Raw genomic sequence first — 24,426 nt, forward strand, 5'->3', positions numbered from 1 at the left:
TGCAACGGTCGATATAACGAACTGAAGCGTAACATTTTTAAAAAAATTGAAATGAGTTAGTGTTTTTTTTAATTTACTTTTACACATAATGACGTATACTATAACAATTATAGATATATTTTAGCTAAGTAGATAAATTTTAGATTATACAAAGCCAGTTGGTATGCACACAAAATTATTATTTTGGAAGACAAAATGTATAAGATCACCATGGTTAGAAAAACAACCATATTTTCTATCTTTCATTGGAGTTATATATAACACATCATGTAAACAAAATCTAGTCAAATTTGAAATATATTAATTAAATTGGTGTATTTTTAACATATGAAGTATCATTTTAGAAAACAGAAAGAACAAAGTCAAGATAACTAGAGACACACGTACTTGAAATCATGAGTAAATAAATATTAGATTATACAAAGCCAGTTGGTACATAATGCACACCAAATTTTAATTTGGAAGACAATGTATAAATCAACATGGTTAGAAAAACAACCATAACTTTTAAAACTATGGATAATTATTCATAGTAGTTATATAACACATAACTTCATATAAACAAAATCTAGTCAAATTTGAAATATATTAATTAAATTGGTGTATATTTAAGAAAGAAAAAAAAAAGTCAAGATTGTTAAGAGGCACAACTATTTCTTTTAAACAAAAAACAATGAATTCAAAGTAGATTTACTGTTACAATTAATGCTATTTGCTCTTGGAGATTTTATACCTTAGCGAGTGCAACACAGTAATTAAATCTCTCAATATATACCATACGTCTCCGGAGAGAAGAAATCACTCACTTCTAATTCTCATCAAAGTTTTACAAAAAAAATGGAGAACCAATCTGTGTCTTCTTCAAGCTCCTCCACCACCCCAAAAAAACCTGATCAAAAACTCAAAAGTGCCGTTGTGACCGTGGAAGAGAAGGAGACAATGAACAATCCGGAACAAAGGCCCCCTCAAGAGGTTGTGTTTGAAAACACGATCCCTGACCCTGAGTTGCCTGTTTTCACATTAGAAGTTGTCCGAACGGAAAGAGATAACGAGCTAAAATATCCTCCAAAGGATAAAAATCTCGACTCGGTGCTTTCTGGTGGTACTTCTCTTCCGCCTTTCCAAAGCTTTCCAGTGCCCTCTTTCGGCCTCTTTGGTCCAGCGTATGGCGGTAGCAGCTCAACTAATGATATTAATCTGGATCTCACTCTTGGTCCATCTTCTTGGTCTAACACTAACCCATCTTCTTGGTCTAACACTGACCCATCGTTCTATCGAAAATTGTTCACTCCCGTGCTACCTTGTGTGCCTAGAAACAATTTTGTTGCTGGAAACCCGGTTGGTTCAAACACTAGGTATATTCCTCCGAATGGAAACAACAATGTTTGTCATGATTTTTTTTTTTTACAGGGGAATAGTTCGGCCTCTACTCACTCGAAAAGTCTCTTCTCAATGGGAAAGAACCAAGCCATGGTGCGTCATTTTGCTTTATCTTATCCAACCACCTATTATTGTTATGATTTGTTTTCTTTACAAGGGAATGGTTCGGGAAACTGGCCACTCAAGTCTCATCTCAAAGTGGGAAAAAAAGTCAGGGTGCCTCCTTTGGCTCCTCCCTATTGAAACAACAATCATGATTTTTTTTCTTTACAGGAGAATGGTTCGGGATCTAGTCACTCGAAAAGTCTCTTCTCAATGGAAAAGAACAAAGCCGTGGAGCCTCCTGTTGCTCCTCCTAATGGAACCACCGATCTTCTGTTTCCTTCACCCGAGAATGGTTCGGGCTCTAGTCACTTAAAAAGTCTCATCTCAAAGGGGGAAAACAAAGTCGTGGTGCCTGAAAATGATGATGATGATGATGATTATACTGATACTACTATCGGGAGGATAAGGTGGTTGAACAAGAAAAAAAGATCAAGACCAGAGTAGTAATTTATCTATGTCCCTTTGATTTTTCAGTTTTCTATTGAGGCTTATGTTCACCTCTCTTTTTTTTTTCATGCAATTGTTTCTTCGTTTCGTTTCAAATAATCTCTGTTGTTTCGATTAATTCATCAGTCCCTTTTGTTCAATTCCTATATCTCATGATTGCTCTAAAATTCCTGCAATTTTCAGAATTCATGGCCCAATTATTCGTAAGCAAACGTTATTTTTTCAAAAGGTTAAAGAGGTTAAAGAGACATTAAAGAGACAAAATGTATAAAATCACCATAGTTAGAAAAACAACCATATTTTTAAGAATATAGATAACTCATAGTAGTCATACGTAACGCATATGAAGAATATTGATTATATTGTTGTGTTTTTATCTTATGAAGTATCATTTTCTAGAAAGAAATTAAAGAATAAAGTGAATGACAGTTGTAGTCTTGGAGAAACAATTATTGCTTTTAAACAAAATTAAGTAGTTTTACGGTATCAATTAATATTTGTTACCCTTGGAGATTATATACCTTAACGAGTTAAATACAATAATTACTATCCTCTCAATAAATATCGCCTCTAAGCAAAGAGATAAGACATCACTCACTTCTAACTGTCAGCAAAGTTTTACAAAACAAATTATGAACAACCAATCTATGTCTTCTTCAAGCTCCTCCTCCCCACACAAACATGATCAAAAACTCAAAAGTGCCCTTGTGGCCGTGGAGGAGAAGGAGACAATAAACAATCCGAAACAAAGGTCTCCTCAAGAGATTGTGTCTGAAAGGACAAACCTTGAGATGCCTAGTTTCAGATTAAGTTTTTTCCGAAAGAAAAGAGATACCGTGCTAATACATCCTCCCAAGGATAACAAGATCAGCCACACCTGTCGTTTCTGCAAGAGGAATTTCAAAAGCTGTTTTGCCCTAGGCGGTCACATGAAGTGCCACAAAAAGGAACGAGAATTGGAGAAGCAGCGAAAGATAATCGAGGATGCGATGCTTTGTGATAGTACTCCTTTCACCTTGCAAAGGCTTCCTGTTGGCCCTTGTAAGTATGGCCAAGGTGGTAGCTCACATGCTTTATCAACTGATGGTATTAATCTTGATCTAACTCTTGGTCCATCCAAGTCCACAGGAGGCAGCAACAATAGCACTAATAACAACACTAACTCATCGTTCCATGGGAATCTAATGACTCCCGTGGGTCCTTGTGTGCCTAGATACAGTTTGGTTGCTGGAAACCAGGTTGATTCAAGCAATATACATGTTCCTGCTTATCCAACCACCGATCTTTGTTATGATTTTTTTGCTTTACAAGAGCATGGTTCGGGCTCTAGTCACTCAAAAAGTCTCATCTCAAAGGGGAAAAACAAAGTCATGGTGCCTGAAGATGATGAGGATATCGGGATGATAAGGTGGTTGCCCAAGAAAAAAAGATCAAGAGGAGAGTAGTAATTTATCTATGTCCCTTTGTGTTTTTCAGTTTTCTGTTTTCTATTGAGGCCTATGTTCACCTCTTCTTTTTTTCATGCAATTGTTTTTCTCTTTTTGTTTCTTTGTTGTCTTTTTGATGATTTTGATGTTTCGATTAATTCATCAAATCCCTTTTTCAATTCCTACATTTCATGATTGTTCTTAAATTTTTGAGATTTTCAGAAGTCATTTTCGTAAGCGAACTTAATTTTTTCAAAGGTTAGAGAGAATCTGCAATTTGCTTAAAAACATTAGTTAAAGAGACATTATCTCTTCATTGACAATTTGTTAGCCTTGGAAAATTGAAAAAAAAAAATAAGAGGCAGAAAGAAGGTCTATCTGATCTTCTATTGTTGTAATTGTAACCTCACAAAAAAAAAAAAAAAAAAAAAAAAAAAAAAAAAAAAAAGAGGCAGTGGTTTCCTTTTGACGATTAGGGTTTCGCTGGTTCCAGTTTGCCCGGTTTTCTTCCTTGACCCAGATCCGATTTACTAGATTGTATTACAAATGTAATCATCTTTCAGGATATTTGTAACAAAAAGATACAACTGTTATCCAATAAAACTGTTATTTTTTTTATGTATTAATATAATCTTGTAATCCTAGTAAGAATTTATAAAACTTAAAAACCTGTAAGGCTGTAACTGATGTTTGCATCTCCATTCTCCAAAGATCTTTTCTATTGAACAAAAATCAAAACTATTTTTGTTTCTCTTGTTCAAGAGAAATCTCCTTTTAAAGATAATTTCCTGAAGACATTTATTCCATAGTATGAAGATCGAGGTCTAGAAGTTGATAGTATTGAAAATTGTCTATTGGATCAACTGGATTGTTTTCTCAAACAAATGAAAGTCAATATTGAAAAACACAAGTGCTTTTTCTTCCAAGCAGGAGATTGATAATTTTGCATTTGGAGCTTGTGCAGATCATTTATATATTAATTTAAGTTCGTGAAGATTTAGGTTTATGGTTGTAGATACCTCACACAAAGCTTACATAGTAGTTACATAGGAATAATACCGAACATCGTCGCTTCATTTGAGATGTTGGGTTGATAGACCCAACAATAAAATCATCCTAAAAGAAGTAAGCTACGTACTTATTATTTATAAAGGCTTGTCCTCCTCCCTTCCTTAAAGCCAAAGCCAACTCTTTAAGTCTCGCTCTCACTGCTTCTGGCGAAAGCTCAAGTTGAGGATGACCTCTCAGAAAATCATCGCTTCCATTTCCATATTCCTCAGATTCAATCTTCTTAAAGCACATATACAATAGCAAAACGGAATCTAGAATTTTATATTATAAAAATGTTGCCACGATTTTTACCAATATCTTATTCAATGTCGACCAAATTAACTATTGAAACCCTAATATCACTGCTTTTATGGAAGTTTGTTTTTCTTGTTCAATCATCGTGGTCTAGAAGTTGATAGCATTGAGAGTTGCTATATGATGAAACTTTATAGTTTTTGCTAGACAATGAGAGTCAATATTGAATACATGAGGAATATGAATACTTCTCAACTTGCAAATTTGTATTTTTACTTCGCAAATTAACAATCTTTTATGAAATTTTAAACAAGTTTTTTGAAAACATCAACATAGATGGAAAATCTGACTAGGAATTTCACAGAAATATGTAAAATCGATTTCTAAGTTCTTGTTGTTAGTTTTAGATGTTATATATTAATGTTCAGGAGATAACGTCATCAAGCGGGGATAGCTCAGTTGGGAGAGCGTCAGACTGAAGATCTGAAGGTCGCGTGTTCGATCCACGCTCACCGCATTTTTCTTTTTGTTTTTGAAATTTTATTTCTCGTTGCAAAACCAAACGACGCCGTATAAATATAAAAGAACAAATTGACTTGGAGCGACGTTGCTTCGTTAGAACGTTAGGTCGCACGTGTAATTGACTTCTCTAAGAATCAAATTCATTGGGTTTCAGAAAAAAAAAGTTATAAACTTTCCATAGAGAATAATACAAGGTCGAAAAATGACAAATTCTTAATTCTTTACATGAAATTTAATATTTCTGAAATTATAATACTTGGTTCACGTATAAAATCATCCATAGATAAGTAATAACACCGTCCATGCATGAACCAATATTATAAGATTCTAACAGGTAACAGATTACATATAACACATGCTCAACAAAATGGCATAGTCATATTTATGAGGACCGAGAAATGTGGATCACTCTGCTTTCTTTGTAACAATTTAGAACTTCGTTCATACATGATACATATCGAAATCTACAATGTCTATAATTTTTTTTTTCTTGACATATATATGTATTTACCGTTGTATAAAACATTAAATATCTGGATTTATGATACAGTTTGTTGTCATTACAAAATTAATCTTAAAACGATACCTTAAACTGGAGAAATAGTCATACTTTAATTTTACTTTGAAACGAAGTCAACGAAGGTTAAGTAAAATTGTTAATGGTGTCACCGCGAAGTTCGTCCAAAGGCACACAGTCTCCAACATGTATCTCAATAATTAATTAACATAATAGCCCCTTTATTAAGCAAGGATTTGACTTTTCACCACTATAAATTCACAATCAACAATTCTCATTATCATCAAAACAAACCAACTTTCCTTCTCTAATCAAAACAAGAAAGACACAAAGATGGAGATCTCAAAAACCCTTTTGCTAGTGATTTCTCTGGTGGCTGCAACTTGTTTCTTGCAAGCCAAGGCAGCTGGAGTTTATTGTAGTAACCCTTACACTCGATGTTACCGCAAGTACATTAGGTGTCCAGAGGAATGTCCAAGCAAAACCGCTATGAACTCCAAGAACAAAGTGTGCTACGCCGATTGCGATAGACCCACTTGCAAATCCCAATGCCGCAGTAAGAATTTTTTCGATTCCTATAATCATAAAGCTTTCACATATGTTTTGTGCATTTTCAAGTAAAGATGATGTTATTGTACAGTGAGGAAACCAAACTGCAACAGACCTGGATCAGCTTGTTATGACCCGAGGTTCATTGGAGGAGACGGCATTGTGTTCTACTTCCATGGAAAGAGCAATGAAGAGTTTAGCCTCGTCTCTGACTCTGACCTTCAGATCAATGGTAGGTTCATTGGTCACAGACCCGCTGGTCGTGCCAGAGACTTCACATGGATCCAAGCTCTAGGATTCCTTTTCAACTCCAACAAATTCTCCCTCGAAGCCGCGAAAACCGCCTCATGGGACAACGAAATCGACCATCTCAAATTCAGTTACGATGGCCAAGATTTATCTGTTCCAGAAGAAACTCTCTCCACCTGGTAAGTATTTAATCTCTATGTCAACAACATGTGAGCTTGAATCCGGATGACACTAAAACAATCCATTAGACTACATGTCATGGTTGATATTTTCGTCTGTTTTCTTGAAACGTATATATGTTTGTTTTATAAACAGGTACTCACCAAACAAGGACATCAAGATCGAGAGAGTGAGTATGAGAAACAGCGTGATCGTGACAATCAAAGACAAAGCCGAGATCATGATCAATGTGGTTCCAGTGACAAAAGAAGACGACAGAATCCATAGCTACAAAGTACCATCAGATGATTGTTTTGCACATCTTGAGGTTCAATTCAGATTCTTTAACCTTTCACCTAAGGTTGATGGAATCTTGGGACGAACCTACAGGCCCGATTTCCAAAATCCGGCTAAGCCTGGAGTCGCAATGCCAGTTGTTGGTGGTGAAGACAGCTTCAAGACTTCTTCTCTACTCTCCAATGACTGTAAAACTTGCATTTTCTCTGAGTCACAAGCAGAGATTGATTCTGTTAAGTCAGAGATTGAATATGCAACTTTGGATTGTACCCGTGGAGCGTCTTCTGGTTACGGTATCGTGTGCAGGAAGTAAAAAAAGAATCATATAAACTTGGCTTAAAAGAAGAATAATGCCAGAGAGCTTTAGCTTCTACTGGAGATTTTCCAAAGTATAATATAAGTGAAGGAATAATATGTAAACTTGCAATGTATTTGTATTGTATCATCCACCATGTATTCTAATTTGTATTAACCTAATCATTGTTATTGATATATAATACCAATAAACACTGCTTAATCTACCAATCCAAAATCAACAAGTTTATGAACAAAAGCAGAAGAAAAACACCTCTGTACTTTAAATATTTTTTCTGAATGTATATCAAAAGCGGGGATAGCTCAGTTGGGAGAGCGTCAGACTGAAGATCTGAAGGTCGCGTGTTCGATCCACGCTCACCGCATTTTGAAATTTTTAGTTTTAATCTTTTTGCAAAAACACTTAAACGACGTCGTAATCACTAAAGTCTGCAAATGCAAGCAAAAGAATGAGTTTCTTAATCTGGAATCAACATTTTAACAAAACAAATGTACATAAAGAATTTTAAGAACTTGAAGCAGTTAAGATATATAATCACATTCTGATTCATGATTTGCTTTAAAACATCAGTACTCACTATATTACAAAACAAATACACCGTAAAAAATCGAAAATAAATGCTGAATGAATCATTTTGTTGTTTGTTCCCAAAAGTCTTCAATAAATAACTTTCTTTCTATAAATTTTTCAAAAACAAACAATGTCTGTCTCTGCTGTTGTTTTCACCAAATGTGTTCTTCTTCTACCTTCCACGAGGATGAACAAGCTGCGAAAACACCGCACTAGTAGTCGCGTCTTCCGCATCATCATCAGTCCCGGTCCCCGAATTTACTCCTCCTCTATCGATTATACTCATACTGTTATCAAACGGTTCCATTGGCGCCATTGGAATCCCTGGAATGTGGTTTGTACTATTGTCATCAGGCTCCATCAAAGCCGAAGATGTTTCTTCTAGCTGTAACGCGTACTCCAAATTCCACAATACATCTCCCATAGAAGGCCGGTCCACACCGTATTCCGCTAAACATTTCTCTGCGGTTTCTCCAAATTTCTTCAACGAGGCAGGGTTCACCTTCCCGGTTAAGTTACTGTCCATGATTTGATCTAGCAGACCCTTTTTCTGCCACGCCATTGCCCATTCCGCTATGTTCACTTGTTCTCTAGGTAATACCGGGTTTAAAGCCGGTCTACAACAGAGTACTTCCATTAGTACAACACCAAACGAATAAACGTCTGATTTCTCTGTTAACTGCTGTCTCCTGAAGTATTCCGGGTCTAGATAACCAAAGCTTCCTTTAACCGCCGTGCTCACGTGTGTTTGATCGAGCGAAGGGCCGGTTTTGGATAGTCCAAAGTCTGCAACTTTGGCGACTAGATTCTCGTCGAGTAAGATATTCGTGGTTTTAACATCACGGTGTATAATGCTCTGCGATGCACCGGTGTGTAGATAATGTAATCCTCTCGCTGCACCGATGCAAATCTCGAGTCTTTGTTTCCAAGACAATGGAGGAAGATCAGCTCCATATAGATGACTCCTCAACGGTCCATTCGCCATGTACTCATAGACCAGTATCATTTCAGACCTCTCGTCGCAGTAACCGATAAGAGAGACGAGATGTCGATGTCTGAGTTTTGACAGCATTTCAATCTCTGTTCTGAACTCAGCCATACCTTGTTCTGATCTCGGGTTACCTCTTTTAACCGCGACTTTAGTCCCGTCTTCTAAAGTTCCTTTATAAACGCGGCCAAATCCACCAACCCCAAGCAACGAACTCTCATCGAACTTATTAGTAGCGTCCATGATTTCTTGAAACATAAAGCAACGTCCAAGATGAGTAGAAGCTAATGAAATGCAACTAGCTGTGGCACTCTTGTGAGAAGCGGTTGATTTAGTAAGAGTCTGAGAGAGTCCATATAAAGGTAATGGCAACCACGGATGTCCATTACCGCCTTCTTGAGGACTCGTCGACCTCTGCTTCCTTGAAGCAACCAAACAGCAATAGCAACAAACAGCAATCAGCAGAATCAATGTAACCGCACCAACCAAAGAACCAATGATCACTGCCTTCTTCTTGCTCTTAGAACCTGATCCTCCCGGAAGTAACGACTTAACCGAAGAAACACCACTTAAGCTCTTAGCTTCGTTACTAATCTTCAAAACCTCTAACCCATTCATAGTCGCATTAGTGATATCAGCTTGTGAATCAGGTCCAACGCTAACGGTTAAAACACCGGAAGATTCAACAGAACCATTGGAGATAAAATCCTTAAAGTAAGGAACTTTAAGACCATTAGTCAACGTAGAGAGATCAAGACTTCCAAGAGCAAGATCATCATTCACATAAAGATTGAAAACAAGCGTGTTCAAAGCTTGACTCACAATATCACAGAAATGAACACGAACAAAGTACCTGAAGTCTGGATCAACAGGAAGAACCCAAGTAACATTAAAACTTGGACTCGCAACATTAGCATCACCCATTGTATCAGCAGTTGCATAAACCATGTTAGGAGCTGTTTCTTGAGTCACAGAAGGAGAGTACTTAATCGAAGAAGGATTCGCCGTTACAACAAGAACAGAGCTGTTCACATGAAGATACTCTGCATCATTATCCCATTGTCTCCCCAATGTATCGTTTTGAGAAGTCAACAATGGTCCTCCCATATTTAATCTGTAGACTGTTTCAAATGCAAGCAGAGAGAGACCACTAAATGGTGTTGAAGGGTTTAACGCCAAAGCTTGATCAGGGATAAGATTATCCGGAACAGAGACAACTTCAATAGCGTTGACAAAGACCACCGAATTGTTTGAAGGAATGAAACTTAAAGTCAAGAACTCTGAAGTGACATTGACTGTGTACTCTTTGAAGATGTAAGAACCGTTGAAGTTGTTGAAGGAGAAGTTGTTCAAGAGCACGAAGTCTTCTGTTACGACAGTGATTGAAGCAGAGGTTAAGTTCCAAGTAGAGTTGTTGATAGGTGAGAAATGAAGACGGATCCAATGTCGACCTAAAGAAGTGATTTTGAATCTGTAAGAAGCTAAACTGGAGAAAACACGAGCGGTTTGGTAGATGGAATTGGTTGAATTGTTGGAAGTAGTTGATGTTGCAACAGAAGAGTTTCCGATTTTGAGTACAAGAGAAGAGTGGAGTGAATCTGGAACAAAGATTCTGTTTTGGAAAGTTATGTTTTGTGATGAGCCACAAGAGATCAAGTAATTGTCTGGCGGATTAAACAAAGCTGATGAAGTAGTAGTAGTGTAACAAGAGAGGAACCAAAGAAGAACAAGTAATGATTTTGTGAACACCATTTTGGATTTTTAGTAAGAACCCTAAAACCCAAATTGGAAAACGAAGAAAACCCAAAAGCTCAATGCTAAAAAGGATTAAACTTTTGTGTTTTGGAGATTGTTCTTGAAGATGGTTGAAGAAAGAATGGGGATGTTGAGTTTGGTGTAGAGAAGAGGAAAGTTTGAAGCTTTTGGGTTTGGATTCACATGGCGAGAAGAGGAAGACCCAATTGGAGAAGAATGTGTGTGTTTTTGGGAAGAACAAAGAATCAATCAAAGACAAGAGGAGAGCAAAGGAAGAAGGAGAAAAGGTAGAGACTTTTTGAAGTGTTACTTTCTGCAAAACTTGTTTGCTTTAGATAGATAGCTCTTTCCAGGCTGGTTTGATTAGGCTGTCATATTATTACAGAGGAGAAGCAACTCAATGGAAGCCTTCACAAAGGCCCTACACAAAGAGAAAGAGAGAGAGAAAGAGAGAGAGAAAGAGAGAGAGAAAGAAAATAGGATTAAAGAATAATAATAAGATTAGTTTAATTTAATTAGTTTTAAGTGTTTAATTTGTCTCTTGTACTAATGAGGATGCATAAAATTAGCGGCGGGTATTAGCTGTTAATTTGAGTATGTTTGTAAGGTCTTTTTCAAAAGGATAAGAAGAATAAGAAAACGTTTATGTCTTTTGGCTATTGTTGTAATATTGTGGGTCACTGTTTATCAATAACCTTTTGTTTCAATAACATTTTGTGTGTCTCTATGGAACTATCTTAATCAATTCATTTTGTTCATTTGGATTTCTCTACTAATAAATTTCTACATACTGTATGTATATACTATGTAGTGAAATTTGAGATGCATCAAATATTATTATTGTAAAGGTTCACATATTTATGATGTATTTTTAACAAAAACAACTTAGAATATTACTAGACCTAACAACAATAAATATGCGAAAAAAATTACTGTGATAAAGCATGTACATCTGATAGTAACTGGCTCATGGTCATAATTAAAATGAAGATAAAATGACAAAACAAGGATCTTAAAGTGAGAAAAATAACCAGTTGATTTCTGTAGACACTTGTTATAGTATCATATAGTCATAATTCTTTGATATCAATCAAGTAGGGAATATTATTAGTAAGATGGATTTCGTAGACCAAAAATATGATTTCAATGTTTTTTTGTCAATAAAGTGGTAGCCGGTGGAAACCTAACAAATATTGTGATCGTGTTGCATTAATGGTGAAAAGAAGTTGTCTCTTAATTAAATATGTTTCAACCACTAAGTTTAATTGCATTTGTTAGCATATACTAAAACAATACTACAAGAGTTTTTGATTATTTGGTAGCAAGAGGTACATCGATGTATAACTTATAATAACTGTTGAAAAATAGGTTAAACCAGCCAAGTTCCCAACTAATTTATTATGGGATGAGTGAATCAATTAATTCAACTCATCTATTTATGGTTTCGGATTTTTAATTCCAAACCAATCTAGCTACATTAGTTTTGGCATAGAAAAATTAAATCGATATTTACCAAGTGGAACTTTTCGAGCACCACTGCGTCAACGTCCGACTTCTCATGTCTCTTGCGAAGAAAACACATGAAAAGATGATCCGCAGTGATTTTTACATAATTCATTAGGTGAATGATGATAAGAAAATTGGTTTAAGTTCTAAATTATATTATCGGTAGACTTAGATGCTCTAAATAATGTTAATCTATGTTATTTTATTTTTAGTAAAGTATTATGCTAATGTATAATACAGTGAAACATCTAGGACTTATATGAAACTCGAAATTGAATATTATTTCCCAAAAACTCGAAAAATAAAGAAATAGTGGTGAATCAATTTCAGGTGGAACCTACAAACGCGGCTTTTGGAAGACGGGTGTGGTGGACAAAGATGACGGCGCCGTAACAGACGGTGCTTCGTTTGCATTTTCTGCTTACGCATGATACGAAACCAAAACTGTGACGTTGTCTTAACGGAAAACACACACACAAACACACACATAGAAGAGAGCAAATATACAACGTAACAACACGATTTAATTTGTCATACATTCATAGATTGTTATTATAAAAGGTTATCATGTTCATGTCAATTCGAAAAAAAGTTAAGAAAACCTCATTTTTAAAAAAAATTAGACTATTGAAATATCTCTTCTTTTTTTGTGTTAAAGAAAAAAATCTCTGTTAGACTTAAATCTTACAAACCGAAACTTATATTTTTCATCGGTTATCCTTTGGAACGGTGAAATCATATTGACGATTGTAGAATTTTCATCAACAACACAATTTATCTTAGATTGTTCTATCATATATAGTATAAGAATAATGTTAATTATATAGTAGTTTGCAGCTAAATAAGGTTTTATTATGGTTATGTTTATGATTTTCGTTCTTTCACAAAAAAATGCTTCTTATTTCGTTAGTATAGTTTTCTATTTTTAGCTTTTAATTTGTATATAATAGAAAACAACAATTTTTTTATAAAAATGTGTATATTTATGGTGAGGTAAGCTTTTTGTTTGATTACGTAGTATTTTGTTAGACCTCATATATATTTCAAACATGAAATAAACTATGGTATTTAACGTGTTAATATATGTTCTCGTTACATGGTGGATTAAATAAGGTCTATATAGATAGGGGAATTTGTCAATCATAAAACGACAGGAAATTTTCATTTCGTTCCCGTAAGCAAAAACATAATTTTAGAGCAGCAAAAAAGAGAGGAAAATGCAATATTCTAAGAAAAATAGTGGAGGATGAAGTCGTTAGGTCACACCATGTGCTTGCACATGTGTTCGTATATCAAATCACATGATTCCTACAGCTGAACCTTTATCATTTACTTTAAAAAATTTAACTCATTAATTATTATTCGAATGCTGGAATTAGAAGACGAGTACGTACTAACTTATAAGACTTTTTAGATTTGTTACTTAAATTAATCATTTATGGGACCTTAAAGGCACAAAAAAGTTCATATCAAATTCAGATTAACGCGTTGAAATTATTTTAGGGTCTGATTAAAATAATCCATCTTTTATAATATTCGCTAATTATGTATCAACTCGATAATCAAACAATGGTCCAACGACTTCTCGTAGGATAGATTGATTGAAATTTTCTGTGACACATTTCTTGCTTTTAGTGTAACTCGTAGATAATTTAGTATTTATATAAACACTATTCTGTATCAACTAAAAATAAATTTGTTATGGACTACAACTTTCTATGATATGTTCTATCTCTTTTATGTGGTTGTTAGATTTTATAAAACAGTACTAGCTATTGACAAATTAACATCATAATGTGTCATTTTCAGGGAAAAGACATTACATAACATATCCAAATTGTTTAATTAACAATAATTCGCTTACTCACCTAAGATTAGAACATGTTGGACCCACTACCAAATATCATTAACCTCATCTAATCTTTGTTCTAAATGTCAGTATGATATAAATCAGTTTGTCTTGTTCTTCCAAACAAATAACTGTTGAAACGTGAGAAAAAAAAAATTACCAACGAACTATTCGTAATCGTGGAAATAATTATTATCGCGTTGATAATGTTATCTTGATAGCATGCATATTTAACATATTATATATTATACAAATAATATATTCGATGTATAGATTGGAATACATATATCTACAGTTGTATACACATAAATTGGAATTCATATACAGCACAGTGATAAACATAAACACACACACATAAATATGCAGAATCATGATTTAATTGATTGTGCAAGGAACTATTCACATAGGAGTCGGAGTTATTGTGTCAATTTAAAAATAATTGGTGTTTTATCAGGTGATAGATAAAACATTTTGAGAAGTTAATTATATGTAAGTTTTTTGCGTAAAGGGGCTGTTATTGGAGGATTTTTCTTAAAGCTATTTTAAATATAAGTTTCTCTTACAAATTTGTGACTCTTAAATGTGGATGAGATTCGAGAAAAAGAGAGATTATTCCACTTACAGAAATGAAATGAAAAACGTTGGTCACGACGAGACCGTCAATCACGTCGACGCCGTGAATCCAGCCGAGAGACGCGTTTCGTTCTTTAGCCTTTTTCTGTCTTTCTTGTTTTGGTAAATAATAAGACGAAAAATATGAAACCAAAAAAATGAAGAAATTTATATGTCTAACGACTCTTTTCTTTGACTATAATCATCTTTTCTTTTTAGGTCCCAACCATTTCTTCTTGTATTATCTATCACATATCATCAGATCCAAAATCAACTTGATTAACTTCCTTACTGAATTAGATGTAATCAACGAACAACTTGGAATTATCTTAATCAATTCGTGTTGTTAGTTTGCATTTCTCTACTAATAATTGTCTACATAGATACTAACTTACCAAGTATCAAAGGATCCTAAGAAGTCCAAAATGATATCTCATTAGAAGTCAATTAATCCATATAATTAAGATTTTTAGTAAGAAATACATAGATGAACAATGATGTTAACATGTAAAGTTGCCTCAAAAAACATTCTCCTCCAATACCTTATATGAAATCAAATTAAGAATCATTTGAGAGCTTGGTTACACAATTTAAGTTTTTTCTTTACTTTGCTTTAGAATAAAAACAGTCTCATCCAGCTCCTGATAAGAGGTTTTAATATGCCTCTATGTTATTAACCAGCGTAAGTCCACAACTGATTTCAGTGGCTTATCATGATTCATGGATAGAGTTTGAGGGAGATTTTGGGACTTAGGAGACTGCTATACGCATAAGTTGTAGCACATATGGCTCAGTCTCTCATCATCCGTGTTGAAAACATACAATGGTCAGCACCTATTATGGATCGGGCCTATATGAAAAAAAAAAAAAAAAAAAAAAGCAACAGTTCTGGAGAGTTTCCATCATTCAATGTGTAAACTAATTTTCTTAAACATCTTGTTAATTTTCCTAAGATCTGAAGCATTAATGGGATTTCATATAGGCTTCAAAGGCTATATAAATTTTCCTATAGCCCAACTAAATATATTATCATATTGGGCTCACTTACTTGGAGTCTTGGACGGTTTAACAAGTTTGTACTATTGTTTATTATTCACAGCCTATTAACATAATTTAATCCTAATGCTATATTAATTAAATAGATTATATTCAATTAATTAGTTATACAGCAAACACAGGAGCTTTCTGTCCACATGCACGACCACCATGCATAGTCCCTTCTTTACGGTCTATATTCATTTGACCTCTTCATCTATATAATTTCATTTATTCCCCTAAGATTATTATACCAAAGTGAATAGAAAAAAAAAGAAACCGTCTATGCGTTTAGTTTTTCCCCAAATTGCTATAACTTAAATCATATAGATTTGTAGAGAAAATATCAGAAGAATACGAAAATTAAAAGTATGAGTAATTTTTTTATTAGCTGAAAAACGAGAATGCGAGAATTTTTATAAAGACAACTTTTTGTTTCGACCTTTTTTTTCTTCTTCCGCACGTGTTCCCTAATTCACCTAACTACAAGTCTACAAAGTACAAAACCCACTCACCATCCACACGTTACGATTTTGTCGTAAAGTATATACGATTATTCATTTTCTTTTTCTATTTGTCAAACGTGAATATTGTTTTTATTGTATTAAAAAGAATTATTTAGTTTTCAATTTTTGGTTGCTTCAAGAAAATACTCACTAACAATAACATACCAAAAATATTATCTTCCAATATCGTTTTATTAGAAAAGCGTCGAAATTGATACCTTAATTTTGTATGATATCAAGTAGTGAATCACATTTCTTAATACACAAATTAGCATAACGTTGCAAAAGAAAAAAAAAATTAGGAAGGAGAAAAAGAAAATGTATTCTTACAAAAACATTAACGTTGTTATACTACAACAAAGAAAATAATTATTTTTCTAGTTTGAAATACTTTTGAAAATCAACGTTGTTATTAACTTTTATATATTTATTTATTATTAATTTTCACAAAAAGTTGTTATTAAGGAGAAAAGTGTGTTGTTGTTTTATTTTATTTTATTTTTTAATCCAGGGAATAAATAATTTAACTATAACCACTTTAAGAAAATGTGACAGAGCCACCAAAAAGAGCATAAAAAGTAAAATTAAAATAATAATTATGATTTTGTATTAAAAGAAAGAAAGAAAAAAAAAGGAGAGGAGAAGAAGCAGTGGAGAGAGAGCATGTGAATAAAAAGCGTGAAGCTTTTTGATATCTCTTTCTCTTCCTCTTCCTTTCTCCTCCGATAGATTTCGCCGGCGATGGCGGTGGACTCCTTAGAAACGGAGATTGACACGGCGGTGCGTGTTGTCCACCTCGCTTCTTCTCTCTGTGTTAAAGTTCAAGAGAAGCTTCATCTTCCTAACGGTGGTCACGTTAAGTCTAAAGACGATGATTCCCCTGTCACCGTCGCTGGTTCGATTTCTCTGTTTCTCTGTTTTGTGTTCTGTTTTTTTCTAATTGTAATTTTGAGATCTGTTTGTGTTAAATAAAAAAAAAACGAATTTTTGATGTTGGATTGTGTAATCGAATAATCATGTTCTTTAATTCGTTGATAGATGAAACAAAATGTGTATTAAAATACAAAAGTTTGCAACTTTTCATCACTTCCAATGATTCTCTGTATTAGTAGTTCAATAGTGTATCAAAGTTTTAAACTTTTGTTGATTCACTTGACAGATTTTGGTGTACAAGCAATTGTGAGCTGGGTTTTAGCTGAAGTGTTTGGTGATCAAAACCTTTCAATTGTTGCTGAAGAAGACACTGAGACACTCTCTGAGGCTGATTCTTTAGGTCTTTTAGGAGCTGTGTCGAATGCGGTTAATGAAGCATTGTCCGAAGCTCAGAACTACGGGCTTCCGAAGCCAGTTAAGCCATTGGGGTCTAGTGAAATTCTTAAGGCTATTAGTAGATGTAACTCTGTTGGAGGACCTAAAGGAAGGCATTGGGTTCTTGATCCTGTTGATGGAACGTTAGGGTTTGTTCGTGGGGATCAGTATGCTGTTGCTTTAGCTTTGATAGAGAATGGTAAAGTTCTTTTGGGTGTACTAGGATGTCCTAATTATCCGGTTAAGAAAGAATGTTTAAGTAATGGTTGTAACCAAGCTATGAAGACGAAAGCTGTTGCTGGTTCAGTATCGAAAGGATGTGTTATGTATGCAAAGAGAGGTAGTGGTCAAGCTTGGATGCAACCTTTGATCGTTGGAGGAATACCAGAATCTGCAACACTTCTTAAGGTTTCTTCAGTTGATGATCCGGTTTTAGCTACAGTTTGTGAGCCAGTAGAGAGAGCAAACTCAAACCACTTGTTCACTGCAGGACTTGCCAATAGCATGGGAGTTAGGTAAATGTTGTTTATTCACTCTCTTATTCAAATGTTACGTTATTGACCAAAAGTTTTTTGCTCTGCAGAAAGCAGCCTATGCGAGTGTATAGCATGGTGAAATATGCAGCGATTGCACGTGGAGACGCTGAAGTGTTTATGAAGTTTGCACAGTCAAGTTACAAAGAGAAGATATGGGATCACGCAGCTGGAGTTGTTATTGTGGAAGAAGCTGGTGGTGTGGTGACTGATGCGGGAGGGAGAAACTTAGACTTCTCGAAAGGTGTTTACTTGGAAGGTCTTGACCGTGGAATCATCGCATGTTCTGGTCAAGTTTTACATGAGAAGATTATAGGTGCTGTTTATGCTAGTTGGGAATCTTCCAGTCTCTGAAAAAGCTTATCCACAATCCGTAGTTTGGTGCAGCATCATCGAGCCAAAGCAAAGGTAAAGAAGATAACAAATTGTCCTCTTCAAGATTGTAATCATATTTGTAGATTACTGCATAAGCTAGTGGTTTTTAATCGGTTTATTTGTTCCGGTTTAGGAGGAACAAGGGCCATTACGGTTTAGGATGAGCAAGGGCCAGTTTCAATGAATGTGAATGGCGGAGAAGTAAATATAGTCGAGGAAGCAGCGGTAAAAGTAAGAATCTAGTTTATTTACCTATCTAAGAGTAATAAAGCTGCTGCATTTCACGAACCCTTATGTTCTATGATCTTTAATGGATGATATCATTTTTAATCTTCGTCCTGTAATAATTCACCTTCAAAACGCGGATTATACATGTCGTTTTCCTGACAAAAGACAAAAATTAGTAAATTACTGAATAGGCTCTAACTTACTCCATGCTATTTCAATGGTTAACGACCCAAATTGTCTCTCAAATTTAAAGATTCAACTAGAAATTGCCGATAATATTGGTCCAGTTTTGGGCTAATAAATTTTGTTTATTGGGCCGACTCGATGACCATTTTAAAGAGGACTCAATAGATTTTTATTGATACGAAAATATTATTAAATCAGACCGAATTAAAATGCCTTGAACTCCGGTTTAGCCGACATGTTTGGCACCCTAATGAGAATAGCTTAGTTAGTTTTGTGTTAGTCTAAAGATTAAAAGTAAAAAGTTTGATTCTGCCGACAATTTCTTAGATTTGGTGCTATTTAAAAGATTTCCCTCTTCAATTTTATCGAATTCCAACCTTCAAATAGGCTTTTCCATACATTTATTGAAGAATTTATCATTATCAGTCACAATTATGTGTCTTCATCTTTATACGTACATAATTACTAGTAATAATTAAATTCTACTACTAATAGAGGACGGCCAAAGTGTCAGTAATGATGCATGAATGGTTAGTTGATAAACATCTCTTTCTTATGAATTCAATTTTTCAATTTTTTTTTTTTTTTTTTATATTTATTTCGTATACTTGTATTTTGTTGAATATTATTAATACATAGCTACATAAAATGTGATAAAAGATTAGGTAAAGTAACAATTGGTAAGAAAATATCACAAAGAAGCAAATGACAAGGATAGTCTCATAAGTCATAATCAATACAGTTTACCTATGTCAAAAAAAGAGTCTCATATACAGTACCTATAATGTTAAAAAATTAAAATACTTAAACCTTTTCTCTCTTTTTTTTTGGTCAACAAAAATAGTAAAACTTTCATATGAACATTTGTCTGCCAAATTCTATTATCTAGTTGAAGTAAACATATCCAAAATATTAAACTGAGTAGGCGCATCATATTAACGTTTGTAAAAAAAACAACTATACATGGTGTATCTCTAAATTCTAAAACTACATATATGATTGGTTATGTTGACAGTAAACATGTAATTTGCTTACCGACGAGAAATCATGATAATATATAATTGCACATGTACATCTATATCTCTATATTTAATAATTTTGAAAAATTGGACGTACCTCACCAGATACATGTTTAATTGATAATAAATAAAAATTTGACATGTGTCTTCCCAGATTTTTGAACATCCAACTAATAGCACATGTGCATGTAACCTTCATCACAAACGAAATCGTGATAATTAAATTCAGAATTCGAATTAAACTATACTAAACCATAGTTAATTAGTAAATACTTCAATTATTACACGATATTTTCATATATAACTCTTGACATTTCTCCAGTTTATTTATCAGCGACTAGTCGATTACATCATTAGAATGCAAACATAAAAGATAGCTTGACAAAACGAATTTCGACATCCAATTTACAGTTACAAATGATGTACTGTATGTTAATTTCTTAAGAAAGCAAAAAAAAAAAAATGATAATAAATTCCATGTGCCTAATCAAGTGTAGGAGTCAGATTCCGACCTATATGAAAGACCTTAGCATGTGCTACTTCATTCACTAGCACCACAAATTCAACTCTCTCTTTTTTTATCCCTTTCTAATAAAGGAGAATAGTTCTAGTATTATAGACATGAAAGTTCATAAAAGTTAAATCACATAATTGAACTTGTGTGATATATCAAGGTTTTAGTAGTGACATATAAGTGAAAACTCTCCATTATTGTTAGATTATATATGTACTGCACCTAGCTATAATTTCCACTATTGGAGAAAAATATAAAGATATAAAAAGTGTCTACCTGAATTCAGATATATAAACCAATGAAACATTTAAGAGTTGAATGTCTACTCGAATTATATTAGTATAAGTTGTTTTCATTGAAATCAGGACATATATATATATATATATAATAGGGGTAAAAGAACAATAATAATTTTGTAATATGAATAAATATCAATATTAACGAATAAGAATATAAAATAGGTACATTTAATGATTAAAGGAGAGATATTAATTGTTGAAAATATGAATCCTATGTTTTGTTTTCTAAACGATATTGTTAAAAAGTCTAATCATCATGAGTCATGATTAAGTGAACCAAAACAAGTTTAAAATCTTCTGAAAACGACAAAACAACACAAAGGAAAAAAAGAAGAGAAAGTTAATTTCAAGGGACTTTTAATTTCAACTTCTTTATATAGCAAATATGAAAGAGTGATAACTCACCAAACAAACAAATTTAAATTTTATTTCATCTTTACACGAAAAAAAAAAAGAGAAATAAAAACATGAAAGAGTGGTCACTCACCAAACAAACAACCTAAATTTAGATAAAATACCATTAATGCTTAAAAATAATAATTAAATTAGGAACGGTTACACATTCAAATATGTGTTTTGACTGTAGAATACAAAAACAAATACATACAAATATCATTATCTAATGTTATGCATGAGACACTATATATGTATGCTCCACATAAGAATCATACAAAGCTTCACTGTGATTGCTCAACGGTCTAGATTCTGTCAGAGCCTCTCTCTTCTTATTCTCATGTTACATTAATCTTTGAACCAAAGTCTTTTTGTAACCGTCTCTGTTTCTTCTTCACTCTGCTCGTAAAAAAACATTGAAATCTTCGCATCAATGGGGAAGACAACGAATGGAACAAGAGACTGGGCTCAGATCTACGCAATCTACGGGATCGAGCAAAAACACACACTCATCTTCCTGATACTCAACGCGATTGCTTTCTCTATACTCTCCACCGTCTTTGTCATCTACTTTAACCCGATCTGCGTCTTCTTTCAATCGTTTCTCTTCTCTAACGCCGCGGCAGCTAGATTCTCGGCTGGATTCTTTGGAGCTGTTACGGCGCTTTCCGCCGTGTGTTTGTTTTTCGCGGCGGCGAATTTTTTTTACTCTGCTGTGCCGCTTAGGTATGAGATGGCGCAGAGGATGGTTGGATCTGTTGGAGATTGGTCGAGTGTGAAGACCGCTCTTGACTTAGGTTGTGGTCGTGGGATTTTGCTTAATGCCGTTGCGACGCAGCTCAAGAAAACTGGTAGCTCGGGTCGGGTCGTTGGGTTGGATCGGTCCATGACTACTACTCTCTCTACTCTACGTACAGCTCACATCGAAGGTTCGTTAGTTCTTTTTTTTTACGTTGACTTTTTTGACTTATTTCAAAGTCGTTTCTCGTTGACCAACATATTATTTTGTAGATTTCCGACTATATTGCGTGATTAACGGGTTTTAAAAGTAATTATTTCAGATATATATAATTATTATCAGCAGATTTATCTAGTGGAAATTTGGCTTAGAGGTAATTTTATTATAGTTGAGCATTCTAAGAAATCAAGAAAAACTGGAATAAAAATATAATCAAAACTGATATTGTTAAGTTTTTTAAAACTGTCGATTTAGTGTTTATACATGTCATTATTTTTATATGGAGAACCGAATTTTGTAGGATTTTTGTATTAGATTCACGACATGTATCTTTTGTTTTCTTTTTTTCTTTTTCTTGTCATTATTATTCATTGATTTTTTTTAGTTGAGATGTGTTTAATTTGTCTATAGGAGTACAAGAGTACGTGACATGCCGTGAAGGAGACGTAAGAAGGCTTCCGTTTAGTGATAACTACTTTGACGTGGTGGTTTCTGCAGTGTTTCTCCATACCATTGGGAAAGAATACGGTCAGAAGACGGTGGAGGCGGCGGCAGAGAGGATGAGAGTACTTGGAGAAGCGGTGAGAGTGTTGAAACCAGGAGGAGTTGGAGTGGTTTGGGACTTAGTGCACGTGCCGGAGTATGTGCGGCGGTTACAGGAGCTGAGGATGGAGGAGATTAGAGTTTCGAAACGAGTCACTGCGTTTATGGTTAAGAGCCATATGGTCTCGTTTAAGAAACCTAGTCAGCATTTTGTGGGATCTGGTGAAGTACGTTTAGATTGGAGATGTTAAGGTTTTCTTAAAAACTAATGTAATTTCATACCCCTTTTTTTATTTTAGTGAATCCTAGAGATTTTCATCGATCGAAAGAATGTGTAAACTTTTATCAGTTTATATACTTATGGAGTGTTTTTGTTTTTAAAAAAGTTTTATTCAATTAAATCAGTCTTGCATTTGACTGCGACATTAGTTATTGTAGTTTGATTGAAATATCACCAGCCGTTTAAAAGAGTCTTTTTTTTTTTCATATTTATACAAAGGGTTGTAGAGTACGCAGGACGATGTGATGCAAGCCAGATTAGAAAAATTAGGTTGGATATTAATACTGTATTTAGCTATACCAAATAGAGACAATTGATTATGTGGAAGCTTTATATATGTTTCCTTAAAAAGAAAGTGATAGTTTCTTTGTTAGTACTTAGTGTCAGTGTCACTCTCACTATGTATTAGATTGGTTCCCATTCAATTAATGTACAAGTAAACTTTGGAATAGATATGGGTCTGTATAACAACACTATTAGTAATAGTAGTTGATTTTGTTAAAAATATACAATAACCTGACCCTATATACTAACAATCTCTTGATAGATCCTTCATTTATTAGTACTACTCTCTTTGTCACATCTCTCTTTTAAATCATAACTTTACATCTAAAAGTAAAAATATATTCTATAATATGAAAAGATTTATATATCCATCTATATTGTTTGAAAGTACTCGAAATCCTTTATCATGCAAGTATTCGCTCCATCGTTAGCTCTTCATTAATATCAATGATATAACGTGCCACTAGAATTATGTAGCCTGCTTTGTATTTTTCTTAATATCAATGGTAAAGTTAAGAAAAAATAAAGCTAACGCAGAACTTTTGATATAGTGCTATATGTAAATTTAAGAATTCTGAAAAAAATTAGACCCTAGTAAAAAACTGGTGGTACGTAATTTGTAATATAGTACTATAGGTTATAACAGCATACGATGTGATATGTTAGAGCAATCCCAATAGTACAAGACCATTAGGGGCTCTTCATATTCTTTTAATCATAAATTTTAAAATTGTAGAGTTTAAGGAATTCTGTTGGTTCCTTAATTTTTTTGTTCATTCAATGGTAAATTTTTAAGTGGATTTCTTTAAAAACAAAAAAAATATTATTAAATTAAAAATTATAATTATTTTATTTCATAGAATTTAATAATTAATCTAAATAATTAAAGTTTAAACACATATGATAGAAATATTGAAAATCAAAATAACGATTAGTTTTTAGCTTGATTCCCGTCAAATTTATGTCATAAATGCTCGACTAAATCATTTTTCAATTGTTGATGTATAGCCCGATCACGAACTCGGGCTCGAGACACCATAATATTACCGAGATTTGAAGGGTAGAAAAGTTGAAATCCACTTGTGAAAAAGTGGTTAATTCTGGTTGTGTGAATTTGGATGCATCAAACTGAGTATACTCATCTCGTTCATCCTCTACTATTATATTGTTAAGTATTATAAATGTTCGCATGAAAATCGCCGTCGTCGCCGATGAAGAGAGAAACGAAAACTCGCGAAAAATAAAACCAAACATATAATATTTTTCTTTGTCTTCACTTCAAGGACCAATGAAAATTGACCACGTATGAGTCCTTTAATATCAAAAAATCTCTTGCTTATGGAGCTGCCCTGATCCATTTATTTATTTTTGGGCCGGTTGGAAGGGCCTTTTAATTTGCTCTAAGAGCCTG

General features: G+C 33.9%; 6 protein-coding genes, 1 long non-coding RNA gene and 2 other non-coding genes across 9 annotated transcripts; 7 read left to right on the plus strand and 2 right to left on the minus strand.

Annotated features, from left to right (window-relative positions):
- Positions 1-837: 837 nt before the first annotated feature.
- Positions 838-2,050, plus strand: AT5G54350 (C2H2-type zinc finger protein; the record flags this gene model as incomplete). Its single annotated transcript, NM_124815.2, has 1 exon — positions 838-2,050. The coding sequence occupies one exon, from the start codon at positions 838-840 to the stop codon at positions 1,621-1,623; it is 786 nt and encodes a 261-aa protein (NP_200246.2). The 3' UTR covers positions 1,624-2,050.
- Positions 2,051-2,564: 514 nt separating this feature from the next.
- On the plus strand, positions 2,565-3,377 carry AT5G54360 (C2H2-like zinc finger protein; the record flags this gene model as incomplete). Its single annotated transcript, NM_124816.1, has 1 exon — positions 2,565-3,377. One exon carries the CDS (start codon positions 2,565-2,567, stop codon positions 3,375-3,377), a length of 813 nt encoding a protein of 270 aa, NP_200247.1.
- A 1,731-nt stretch (positions 3,378-5,108) lies between these two features.
- AT5G54365 lies at positions 5,109-5,181 on the plus strand. Its single transcript has one exon. It is a non-coding gene; the product is annotated as a tRNA-Phe (tRNA).
- A 798-nt stretch (positions 5,182-5,979) lies between these two features.
- AT5G54370 (Late embryogenesis abundant (LEA) protein-like protein) lies at positions 5,980-7,522 on the plus strand. The gene is made up of 3 exons (NM_124817.5): positions 5,980-6,259; positions 6,344-6,680; positions 6,817-7,522. The coding sequence occupies exons 1-3, from the start codon at positions 6,037-6,039 to the stop codon at positions 7,268-7,270; spliced, it is 1,014 nt and encodes a 337-aa protein (NP_200248.1). The 5' UTR covers positions 5,980-6,036; the 3' UTR covers positions 7,271-7,522.
- Positions 7,523-7,564: 42 nt separating this feature from the next.
- AT5G54375 lies at positions 7,565-7,637 on the plus strand. Its single transcript has one exon. It is a non-coding gene; the product is annotated as a tRNA-Phe (tRNA).
- A 105-nt stretch (positions 7,638-7,742) lies between these two features.
- THE1 (protein kinase family protein) lies at positions 7,743-11,044 on the minus strand. Its single transcript, NM_124818.4, has one exon. It carries the CDS (start codon positions 10,581-10,583, stop codon positions 8,016-8,018), a length of 2,568 nt encoding a protein of 855 aa, NP_200249.1. The 5' UTR covers positions 10,584-11,044; the 3' UTR covers positions 7,743-8,015.
- Positions 11,045-14,439: 3,395 nt separating this feature from the next.
- AT5G08195 lies at positions 14,440-14,643 on the minus strand. Its single transcript, NR_143064.1, has one exon. It is a non-coding gene; the product is annotated as an other RNA (long non-coding RNA).
- A 2,057-nt stretch (positions 14,644-16,700) lies between these two features.
- HL (HAL2-like protein) lies at positions 16,701-18,797 on the plus strand. The gene is made up of 4 exons (NM_124819.3): positions 16,701-16,989; positions 17,254-17,917; positions 17,986-18,343; positions 18,444-18,797. Exons 1-3 carry the CDS (start codon positions 16,836-16,838, stop codon positions 18,287-18,289), a joined length of 1,122 nt encoding a protein of 373 aa, NP_200250.1. The 5' UTR covers positions 16,701-16,835; the 3' UTR covers positions 18,290-18,343; positions 18,444-18,797.
- A 2,322-nt stretch (positions 18,798-21,119) lies between these two features.
- AT5G54400 (S-adenosyl-L-methionine-dependent methyltransferases superfamily protein) lies at positions 21,120-22,868 on the plus strand. Its single transcript, NM_124820.4, has 2 exons — positions 21,120-21,878; positions 22,319-22,868. The coding sequence occupies exons 1-2, from the start codon at positions 21,383-21,385 to the stop codon at positions 22,699-22,701; spliced, it is 879 nt and encodes a 292-aa protein (NP_200251.1). The 5' UTR covers positions 21,120-21,382; the 3' UTR covers positions 22,702-22,868.
- The last annotated feature ends 1,558 nt before the right edge of the window (positions 22,869-24,426 follow it).

Source organism: Arabidopsis thaliana, chromosome 5 (assembly GCF_000001735.4).
Source record: "Arabidopsis thaliana chromosome 5, partial sequence".
Taxonomy (NCBI): Eukaryota; Viridiplantae; Streptophyta; class Magnoliopsida; order Brassicales; family Brassicaceae; genus Arabidopsis; species Arabidopsis thaliana.